Source organism: Amblyomma maculatum, unplaced genomic scaffold (assembly GCF_055883805.1).
Source record: "Amblyomma maculatum isolate TAMU_Amacu unplaced genomic scaffold, ASM5588380v1 scaffold_66, whole genome shotgun sequence".
NCBI classification, from domain to species: Eukaryota; Metazoa; Arthropoda; class Arachnida; order Ixodida; family Ixodidae; genus Amblyomma; species Amblyomma maculatum.
In genome coordinates, this window is record NW_028146791.1 from 75,187 (window position 1) to 87,027 (window position 11,841).

General features: G+C 46.0%; 1 protein-coding gene across 2 annotated transcripts; it reads right to left on the reverse strand.

The window, feature by feature from the left end:
• Window positions 1–226: 226 nt before the first annotated feature.
• Window positions 227–10,550, reverse strand: LOC146170698 (uncharacterized). Of its 2 annotated transcripts, XM_084586840.1 has the most exons (3): window positions 10,247–10,550; window positions 9,319–9,467; window positions 227–492 (listed from the first exon to the last, which is right to left on the reverse strand). In XM_084586840.1, exons 1-3 carry the CDS (start codon window positions 10,395–10,397, stop codon window positions 367–369), a joined length of 426 nt encoding a protein of 141 aa, XP_084442966.1. In that variant the 5' UTR covers window positions 10,398–10,550; the 3' UTR covers window positions 227–366. The 2 variants fall into 2 exon arrangements, with proteins under 2 accessions (XP_084442966.1, XP_084442967.1); XM_084586841.1 differs by lacking the exon at window positions 227–492 and having other exon boundaries at window positions 9,403–9,441.
• Between the last annotated feature and the right edge of the window lie 1,291 nt (window positions 10,551–11,841).

Consider the following 11,841-nt stretch of genomic DNA (forward strand, 5'->3'; position numbering starts at 1 on the left):
GCTTTACTAATGAAGGAAACTTTTTAGAATTAGAATGGTATGAAAAACATTACAACTAAACCTGGCGATGTTAGTATGTTTTTCGGGAGTTAATTTGGCAGTTACAGGGTTAACGTGCAGCTAACTCCATATATTTAGCATCAATTAAATGCTGTGTATCTTGGGGACCATCATTAACAATGTCATGCATGTGAGCCATCACATGCTTGAGTTCATTAAACATACAAAATATGTAGGCACCTTTTATTCAGACAGCATTTGTATACAAAATCAAAAGCACCATGGCAATGTCAGAAGCAGCTTAGGCATATAAGCACAGCCTATTTTGAACATGACGTGGAACAGGTTCCTTAGCCCTCATATTTTTCAGAGTCGGCTAACAAACAGATGTGCATTTGCAAAAACCTGCATGGTATGCAGATGAGCCATTCCTGCCACTAACAAAATGAGCCACTTCACAGATTTCCATATGGTCCTTCCAGGTTTTGAACTCTGCAAAAAGAAAGATTTTCCAAGTTGTCAAAAGTGAGTCTCAAAAAAAGACAGCTAGAAACAGAACTCTTGTAGACTGGAAAATACAAAATACAAAAAAAAAGTACAGGTATTGCCAACGCCAGCGGATTGCACAAGTAAACTGCGTATGTTGACATCAATTTTTGGAAGCAGATTTCAGAGGCTAGGCTACACTGCCATGCAGTCAGCCATAACTACTGCTGGATGAATGTCAACATATCCAAAATGAGCTAGATAACTTTTCCTTTGTTGTCCTTTGTGTGCCTTCATAGAGGCTCTGACTAGGCTCAAACATGGCAAATAGACTTGTCCTCCGCACTCATTGGTTCTTTACAAAGCCTGTCACTGGAAAGGCCTAAAGCTTTTCCTATTGGTTCATTGACTTGAACATCTTCGGTGTAACTCCGCCTGGTTGGGTACTTGAAACAAAAGTTTAAGAAACACCATCACCAACCAAATTTTTTATTAGAACCCGACATTTCGGGACCAACTTGGTCCCTTCCTCAGGGGCGACTGAAGTTTGAGGCCCGCAGTAGCAGGCACACGTGGCGAAGTCCAGTTGTGTAGCAGAGCCAGGGTAGCGTCCCCGGATTCCTGTTCACTGCTGCAGCTGTCAGCCGGATGAACCGAAAAAAGACGTGACGTCTTTTGAAAGAATTCGTCTCCACATCAAGTATGTTCACCTCGTCAAAGGTGATTTTGTGGTCGGCACATTCGCAGTGCTCGGCGAGGGGGGTTGCTTTTCGAGTTCAATAGACCCCTTTCATAAATGTTAAGTCGGCTTCACCTCTATGCTGCATTCCCCACTAATGGCAGAACTGCAATGTATTGAAACATTGTATTATGGCCATAATTCATATGATTTATGCATCAGAACATATTCGCATAACTGCCCTATTACCACTAAATGCATCTGTGTAGAAGCAATACGCGATTTCAGGTCTTATATCGCCGTTTTTCTGGCAGCCAGTGACGCCATGTTTGGGGAAAGAAGCAGCGTGGGAAAGCCTACTTAACGATTTTTGCAAGGGGTCCATTGCCGAGCGTCATTTTTGTGCTGCAATATGCGCCGACAGATTTTTTGTTTCGCCGATATACGAGGCAGAGCACTCGGAGCACGAGATTTTATAAATAACGCCTGGTTATTTTTCTTTGGGAATACGGTCTTTTGGTAGCGGCAGAAAACGGCAGACTGTTGAGGTAGGTTTGTGCGACACACAGACGTGTTTCCGCAGGATGCGTGCAAGCGCATCACTGGTGCCCGCCACGTATGGGAGGACAATGCGAGGGCGCTTCGTCGTTTCCGTGCTGACCGACCCTCTTGTCCTGCTAGCTCGACGACGGGAAGCACATTGGAATAAAGGCGCGTGTATAGCCATTCTTCTTCAGATCGGCCAAGCATAGGCCGCTGCCTGCTACTGCGGGCCTCGAACTTTAGTCGCCCCTGAGGAAGGGACCGAGTTGGTCGCGAAATGTTGGGTTCTAATAAATAATTTGGTTGGTGATAGTGTTTCTTAAACTAGTGGTTCATCACACCGATTAACAAGCTACAATGAGCCTACATATGCTCTTTGCAACCTTGTGTTCTTATTCCATCATTTACTATCAGCCAAAAAGAACTCAGTACTCTGTTTGACAGCATTATCTGCACACTGGATTCACTTTTATTTCGTTGCAACAAGGTGCCAATCACGACAAAGGCACTGGTCATCGAACAACAGAATGCCCAGTGCTCAGTTTAAAGGCAGCAAGGAAACAGAGGTAAACCTGCCAAGTACAATGATCAAGAACAATGCAGAAGCAGTGATGTGTTGTGGCAATTATTCGAGGTAAATCTCTGTGCATCATCATTGTACAACAAAAAGAGTAAAAGCTGCGTCCAGGTAGCGTAAAGCGTGAAAAAAAAAAAAAGCTTTGCGGTATGACTTCCCTCTCAAAGAAGCAATGGCCCAATGCTCTACATTGAATAGAAAGGTAGGCAAAAATAAACATCAAGCAAAATATAAACAGTGTCTATCAGTTATAATAGGGCTATAGGCACACAACATACAATTTCTGGACATGTATCATCCCTGGGGTGCTGTCAGCAGCATTTGGGGACAATTCCATAGCCCATTTCATCTAGATGAGTGAACTTGATTTGCGGAAACAGCAGCATAAAATTTATGGCTTTCATTAAATCCACGATGGTAATTCAGCATCCAAACCTAGAGTCGGTCTGCTGCCTTGTAATCTTCATTGTCATTTAGGCATTGGTGCCTTGCTGGCTTTTTATGCGCAGCTGGGCGAGTCGTCGGGCTACTTCTGCACGCTGAAGGTAGCCAGTGACACTGAGGCTGTCCTTTTTCGTTACATGTGGCATCAGCATGACATCGAGCGCTGTATTAAGGCGAAAGCCTTTAAAGGGAAACTGCACTGGTTGTAGATTTTGATGAGTTTCAAGGAATCAAATGATTACAGCTTCCAGGTTAAACATGCAAGATATCTTCGCGCTAGCGTTTCAAACAATGGCGCAAATAGCGATTTAAACCGCTTCAGCTATCGAGCTTCTCCTCACCACACAGCGACGTGTGGGGGGAACATAATGACATCATTGACGGCACCGGTATGTTTCCCGTGTAGAATGGCTTGGTTGAAAGAAGTAAAAACAAGGCTACCAAAATTGAAGGCCCAGAAACATTGTTTGATGGCATCAAAAAAAGGACCGCATGATGTGGGCGAAGGTAACGAAAAGAAAAAAATATTACCGTCCTTGATGTCATCATAGAGCTTCTACGCAGTCCTTCAGTGCTGTGAGGAGAAGCTCGAATTGTAATCGTTGATTACTTCATCAGTTTTAAAGATAGCACACAAACACAAACACAAAGCATTACCGACAGCTTATGGAGAGTCAAATTCCTGAATGTCGCAGAATTCTCGAAAAGTGAGGCAGCTGCGCTTTAATGGCTCATACTGTCGGCGTTCGTTCGGTCACAATATAGCTTTCAATCAAATTACATCACCTGAAACCGAAACTAATGTCATCGGAAAAATAAAAATCCTGCATCCCTCGCATCGCCAGCCTAAGCTTTAACCAACTGCGCCACGCCCGGGATCGTGAACTGCACATAAATCTTGTCTGCAGTGGTTTGGTTTGGTTTGCGGGATTTAACATCCCAAACCGACTCAGGCTATGATAGATGCCGTAGTGGAGGACTCCGGAAATTTTGACCACCTGGGGTTCTTTCGCATCGCATAGAACACAGGCGGCCTTGCTTTCGTCTCCATCGAAAAGCGGCCGCCGAAGCCCGGTTACGATCCCGCATTCTTGGGAACAGTAGTCGAGCGCCGTAACCACTGCCTTGTCTATCGTGAGGATGAGTTAAAACACACATCAAAATTCTCCTTGTCTGCATGATGCTGATGCGGCCACTCCCCTTTGTAGCGAGGGATCACAGAGTTCTTCATTAGGCCAATAAATAAAGGAGTAGAAAAAGAACAAAAACTATACCAACTGCTGTGCATTGGTCAAAAGTCCAGAAAAAAGAAATGAGGAAGGAAAAGAAGGTTTACCCCACCAGTCAAGGCGGAGAGTTTTTTGTATTATGTGGTCTTTTGTCGGCTGCTCACTCAACGACGCTGAGTGGATTCAAATCTGGACAACTAGGAGGCCACAAGTTGGGAGTGATGTGGTTATTGGAAGTTGTTGGCCAGCCACTCGTGGGTGACGCGGGCGGTGTGGGCGAGAGCCGTATGTTGCTGAAAGACACAAAGTTTTCCTTTCTTTCGAAACAGTATCGGTCCAGAGCTTCACAACGGTGGCAAGCACCTCTGCGTACTCGGCAGTATTAATGCGGAGTCCTTCTGCAAAACAGTGTGGCAGCATGACATCGCCCTTGTTGCTGACGGCTGCTGACACCATCACACACAAATTTTGTGTGCAATGCTGTCGGCACCTCATTAGCGCTTCCGTAAAGCCATCTTTCATTATGGCAATTAGCTTTTTGGTCTTGATCGAAGTTCTTTTCATCTGAAAGAAAAAAAAAGAGCATTCCAGGCTCTTCAGCTTGCCTAGCAAGCGCTTGGACCAGAGCAGACAATTCTCCCGAGCTTTACCACAAAAGAATTGCGCCCTCCTCATGACACAGAAATGGTACCGCACGTCCTCGTGCACAGCAAGCCTGACAGCTGACTCTGCGACATCGAGCTCCTTTGCAATGGCCCGCATTGACTTCTCTGGGTTGTCACTCACGATGACTTGCAGCCTCTGAAGAAAATCAGGTGTTCTGACGACGTCTGACCGCTGATTGTGTTTTTTCCTTTTCGCCACAGATGCCACGTCACCGTCACAGCACATCAGTTCTGTTCGCCCCTTGTTAACAAAAGACCTCGCTACATTCAGAAAGTTGGCAATTTCCAAGTCGCTATGGCGCGCGGCCAGTGCGACGAGGACTGCATGGCGTTTCATTTCCTGCGTCAACTTGTACGCTTCCATTATTCAACAAACTGCGCAGTATAAATGATAAGGGGTCAACCAACAAGAAGCCGCATGCCTAGATACATATGCTGAGCCTGCTGGTGTCTATGGCGATAAGGAGTAGTAACGTCAAATACCTCATGCACCAGTGAGCTACGAGACTGCTATAACTGTGCCTAGTGACGGGCAATCGAAGTTGCTTCAACATCCTCGAGCCTTCCCTCGTGAAGTAAGTGGTCAAATTCATCATTCGCAAAGAACACGCAGTGAGCAAAAAAAAAAAAAAAAGAAATTACAGGCTCTCAATTTGTGTTTGAAGTTTTCAGGTGCAATCAAATCTATTCGCTGCAACCCATCATGCTTCGAAAACCTTAATGAAAAGCATGGGTAAAAAGTTGTTCAGAGTGCAATATGAAAGACCTGCAGTAGACCTGCAAGTAGTGCTAAAGGAACACTGAAAGAAAAAGTAGGCTTGCAGCGATGGTATACTGGCTCCTAATCACAAAAACACCACTTTCACTGAAAACAAAACTCTTATAAGGTAGAAAAAAGAGAACAGAAATGCAGGCATTGCAGAAATACAGAAATCGCAAATGCATGCACAATGACATGCAAGGGATCCCGGAGGCTGCCTAACATGTATTATGGTTGCATGTTTGAATTGTTAACTTTTGTTCCAAAAATGGCAAAAAGACAGGCTAAATATTGGAAGCCAAAAATAAATTTGCGCTTGGCAGTGCCACAGGCAGTCAGTTTCGTTTTGGTATGTTTTGGTTCTTTGAAGTCACAGCTATGCATTTGGCATCACCACATGGTTTCATTTTTGATATACATGCTTTGGTTTACAAGTGCGGAGCAGCAGAGTTTTCCTCTGATGAAGTTCATGCCTCAGTAAGCGCTTCTCTATTGAAAAATCTGGTATGAAATGCACACAGGATTAAGTTACAACTTACTGGGCAGAATAAACCCCCACAGACCCGAGTGGAGCTGGGAAAGAAAAGAAAGGCTGGAAAAAGTAAGATTTAAAATGGTATGGATGCTTATAAAAAACACCTCGAAAGGGATTTAATCCTAAGTCCTTTGGAGCTTTAACTGAATGTCTTAGCCATTGCGCCACACGAACAGCTGAGACTTCTCGCATTACATTACTTGTGTAGTGCACTTGCATTTTTTACATATTTTTCACTCACCCCTAAACAATTGCATCCCAAGTGTGCTGAATGCTTTTGCTGGCTGTTAATAGTGTCACCGATGTCTCATATCTATGATAAGCATAGGATTTTGCCAAAATATCTCTATTTCTCTATTGTCTGCTGTCCCAGCGTGCATGCACAGACCTTACTGGCACATCAGTTTGCCATCTGCAGGGCAGCGACGCTAGAGTACACCACATAAGGTGTAGACACCCAAGGAAGCATTGAACGAAAGGGAGCTCAGTTGGTTCATATTAAGAAATACAATAGTGAAGGAAACGAAATAAATTGAACAAAACAGGCCCTGTGTACCCCTTTTTTATTTTAACTTTCTGCCACAATGCATTGTTCACCCCTTGCTGCTATTCAAAAAAGACCATCTGTAGCAGTCTTTACTCGTCACTCGTGATGGTAGCTCGGCAATGTCAGTGGCCGCATCCATAGCTTCGCTAGCTACAAACTTTGCCGCCACGTCAGCGCTCGTACATTCTATCCTGTTAGTCAAGTGACCGCAACTCTAAAAAGCACCGCATGCTCTGTGGGTGCCAAGGTCAAGATTCACTGCGAGAACTTTGCAGTCAAGCTCAGGATCTATGCCTGGTGCTAACAAATAGACGGCTTTGGCGAACTGTAGCTTTAATTTCAGCTGCTGCTAGATTGCACTGCTCGCTATGCATCAAGAATCACGGAGTCTATGTTTACACCATCGTTTGCGTCATTTTCGCAAGTCTAAATCCCTTGGAAGGAAAGCAGACCTCTTCAACTTCAAATCGAAATATCTCAGCAATAAATATGTCTTGCTGCAGGACAAGCGACAAAAAAGTCACGAAACACTGCACTATTAGATTCTAGCAACAAAAAATATTGTGATGGGTCCCATACTGCAGAAAATCTGGCATGCATGAAAAATTAGGGCATGTATCTGGCAAGTGGCAGGAAGGTGACGCAGCACTGCAATGACTGTCCGTCAGGTTGCGTGACATCACAAGGCCACATGACATGACCAAGTCAGCAGGTGCTGCCACACAGGGTGCTTTTTGTGGTATCAAGTTAAAAAGGAAAACAAAGAGAACATCGCTTGGAGCAATTACGCGCCACTATTTGTTTCTTGCAGGTGTATCCGTGAAAAAGGTTTGTGCATGCAGGGCTACCTGGAATCACTTGAGGCAAATCCTTGAAGCCTTTGTTATGAAATATTAAAAATTGTAGAGGTTCAGCTCTCTTTGAACCAAGTCAAGAGCATTAGCCATCGGCCGGTGCCGCATTTGTAGCTGCCGCTTCAGTCTTGGCTTGATTCCGCATTTGGTAAGCTTCTTGGCAATAGGCTAGTCTGGCTTCTCGTTCGATGTCTTGGCAACCTGTCTGGCATGGTTGCAGTCTGTCTGGCACAAGTGGATTCCTCTACACCACACTGCCTCCTTTTGTCATGCCGCCTGGTGAATTCGCCCAACACTATGCTCGCGGTCTTGACTGCACTTACCCAGAAATGTTTTAAAGCAACGAACAGAATATGGGTGCACAAAACACAGACAACAGAACATGTTGCTGCCGCTGCAAATGAATGAACGAAATAGCTATTAGAAATGACAGCAGTGCCTACTCTGCTGGCAGAAATCTTGAGCAAAAATTTCTCATCAATTGGCCCTAATTGGCTATACAAGGCCATGCGACATTTTCCCATGAAAATAGCAGTGACTAAAATTTTTCATGCTTTCACAATCATCACTTAGCAAATAATGACCTGCTTTTGTTTCGCACTACATGCGCCATAGTGTCAGCAAATAAATTGCAATGCTGTTTGTACAGCAAGCGACTGCAGGCAAGGGACACATCTGGGTGATATTTTTGAGGTAGTCGTGTAAGCCAGATATCGCCCAAGTTTCTAGGGCAAAAAAATTATGGCATGTAATTTCTCCCTAACAAAGATTACCAAAGTACTGCCTGCTGAGAACTTATTCTCGGCAAATAATTTCAACAGTGTATGGAGCAGAGCATGAATTCGGGCAGCCCGAAAACCTGGGCCGGGCTGGAAAATTGCCATTTTTATTGGTCTGGACCTGGCTCGGGCTTGACATACAGGCCTGGGCTTGCAGCTTGCAGTGGCGGAACCAGGCCAGGCTGGGTAAAGCTGTGTATGGCTTCTTTTGGAGATGGAATTCGAGCACTAAAATCATTCCAGTGGTTTATGAATGAACCACTACTAGTACATATGTTGACTTAGAATGAGAGAAAGCTCATTTGTAAACAGAGTTTAATCAGTGCCACTCGGTACTTTGTCCAAGTAATTTAGTACGAACATGCCGGGCTACATTCAATGACACAAGTGAAAAAAGTTAAAAAGGAAAGGCTCAAAACTCGATAGCGAACTGTACTACAATGGAGGTGTTATGAAGTGCTGTAACCTGTCATGCATGACACAGCCCGTTTGCATAAGCACGTGCCTACTACTGAAGTACTCAACGCCATGAGCTTAGGATTTCTCAGCAATCAGTGAGCAAGAGGGTAGCTTCTAACCTTTGTGTTACTGCTAACGGCTGGACATTTGAAGCCTCATAACAGCCCATGGACAAGGAACTTCAATTGACTGCTCGGCAGGCAGCCATCTGTTTATAAAAATTCTGACTGTCTGCTTTGCCCCCCCCCCCCTCCAAAAAATGTATCTACGCTACAATAAATGCTGTAGGATAAGAGCCAATTGCTTTAGGAATCTTTACATATCCAATAACATATACATGCACAATGAACAGACACTACCGCTTTTCGTCTCCACAGAGATGTGGCAATGTGGCTGTGATTTCTTCAATGAATATGTAAATTTTTGTTTTTTCTGCCCTAGCCCACTCATGTTCCTGGGGCAAAGTTGCCAGGGGCAGTCTTTTTGTAGGTGATTAAGCAAAGAACTTGCACCAAGAGCCAATTGCTTATAAGGGGTCATAGTTAAAATGCCCGTAATCCATACCTTTTAAATGTACATTGTGCTAGATAGCTTTACATAAAATGTCTTCTCAAAATATTCTTCACCAAGCCTTTGCTTCTGTCGGTGCTTTAACTGTGCCCTTCTCTACCAAGAATATTTTGCAAGGTTTGTCTCTCATCTTGATTTATTGTTATGTGCTAGTTAAGCAATACATTTTTAAGGCGTCTGCTCAGACTTACTTTGCAGGTTTGGCACGGGCCCTGTCGTGGAAGCGCAGGCCGGGTCCACGGCCATGTAATCATTGCCGATCGGCTTGGTACCATGGGCCCGGAATGGTCTTCAAACGTGGGCCAGGGAAGGGGCTGGAAAATCCAACCCGTGCAGGGCTCTAGTAAGGAGTGTAAGAAACTAAAGGTACATACAGGAAAGAAAAATCACACACACATAAGGGGAGTTCAGTAGCGAGTTCATTACTTCGAAGCACCGCTACGTGGTCTCCGTGCTACAATGGAGTTGTCTAAACGGTATTTACGTTATCATTTCTGTTGTCTCAACAGAGCTTATCCTTTTGTCGTACCCGACGCAAACTAGGTAAAATTTCATCAAGGGTACGCAGAATATCATCCATATAGCTGCCGCTTTTGGCTGTAAAAGGTTCAGTGCTAGTTTCGAGCTTTTGGTGCTCAATATGTATCACTAGTTTCAAGCTACAAGCAGATCAATTAAGGGGAAATGAGGGTGCTCGTAGTGATGCTCGAGCGATATCATAGGCAAGTACTTCACCCGGATGTGATCAAAACGAACAGCGTATGGAGAATCGGGGCCAAGAACGAAAAAAGCATAAAATGAGCTTCGTCGCCCTAAGCAGCTAATCACTGACGAGTGCCGTGAGTATCTGGTTGATAAAAGACAAAGCATCAAGCGCCAGTCAGCAGCATCATAAGACAGTGCAGTGCTCGCCTTCAACCGTGCTAAATTGGCGCGTGCTGTAAGTGCATACCTTGGCACAAATCCCTGCAGTATGTGACAAATAAGAACGGTAAGCGGACAGCATATAACCACGAACATTGCACGCAAAAGGGGCAGCTAAAATTTGAACATGGCGGCACCTTCATTGGCATGCTTTGTCCACAACTAAACAAATCTTTTCACAGAACGGGCACTAACCTTTCTGTACCGAAGCCGCAGCAGATGTGCCAGGGTTGTTCACGGCGCGCACACCAGTCAGTTCGATCGCACCCGTCCGTGGAACAGGCACAGTCTCGTTTACTACAACAAAAGCCACGGCACCAAACCGCCGCCGCGGCACCGGCGGCATCCCCAAGCAGGGTGGGTGGCGGGCGATGAGCGGTAGCCCGTCGGCACGCCGTGCCCCCAACTAGGGACAATCCGACCTAGGGATTGCTAGGGATTCAGGGCGACTGTCCAGCAAAAATCCAGGCAACACTGGCATTATTCATGGCGAGTTTTAGCCGCTCCCAGCATTATAGACTTGGCTTTAGATCGCCTATGCAACACCAAGTATTGCTCTTCAACAGACCTCAAATCTGGGTACTGGCAGATCGATGTAGAAGAGAGGGACCGCGAGAAGACTGAATTTATCCCTCCAGATGCGCTGTACGAATTTCAGGTTATGCCGTTCGGCCTTTGCTCCGCGCCAGTGACCTTTCAAAGGTATTTGGACAACGTCCTCGCGGACCTGAAATGGCAGACGTGTCGTGTACCTGGACGATGTGATCGTCTTCGCCCCAAGTTTTGGCGAGCATATTCGTCGCCTCGAGGCTGTACTGCAAGCTTTAAAGTCCTTCGGCCTTACATTAAAGGCAGACAAATGTCACTTCGCCTACGACGAATTTGTGGGGTTGTCTGCGGAGCTGCGGCTCCGCTCTCGGAGCAAACACGCTGCACTAGCTCAGACCACAGTGGTGGCCCCAAGATCAACACGAACACCGAGGACCAAAGGGTTAACCAGTTTAAGGGCTTCTTCGGCCGCGCGCGCGCAATCAAGTAACGCTGTTTACCTTACGCAAGTCCGTCTCTCTTCCTGGAGGCGTCCATTCAGCTGGCCCGTCCGGTCCGCACTGTCGAGCACTGTCGAGCTCGTTGCGCACCGCAACACACGCACTCGCTCTCCTCAAAACCACCCCCAGCCAACACACACACAGCGCGCGCTTCCCTTGCCACAGCAGTCGAATGGGAGAGGGGGGAGGAGGCTGCCACGTGATGTAGAGAGGAGAGGCCGAACCTCACCCTCGCCGCCGCGTCGCAGCCAGGAGGGAAAGTAGCGGTCATATGTGCCTTCCCACACCCCTCCTACATTAAACGGACACTCCAGCGGTTTTCAAATGTACCAATACTATAGGCTTTTGAAGTTGATTATTTGTTGATCAGGCCAGTGAAGTTATTTTTCGACTATGCATAAGACACCTGCGCAATCGTCGACTGAAAGCACACAATTCAAATTTCCCGCGCGACTGCTACAGAGGAGGAAAGCAGAGGGAGAAACCTCGCTTCTCCGTCCGTCTTGACGTCACCCTGAGGAGCCGGAGGCATTCAGAGGCAACGCAGGGGGATTTCGGCGTGCGCTGTTCCTCGTTTTGCGTGCGTTGCGGACGTACAAAAAACGTCAGCTTAGTTTTGTGCACCTGATACAACATAGCTATGCATGTGTTCGGATGCACGAAGAGTTGTGGACGCGACGATGTAATCTTTCATTCTAGTAGTAGCTAGCGGCGCAATGCGGCGTTGCTGAGAGGAGAGAT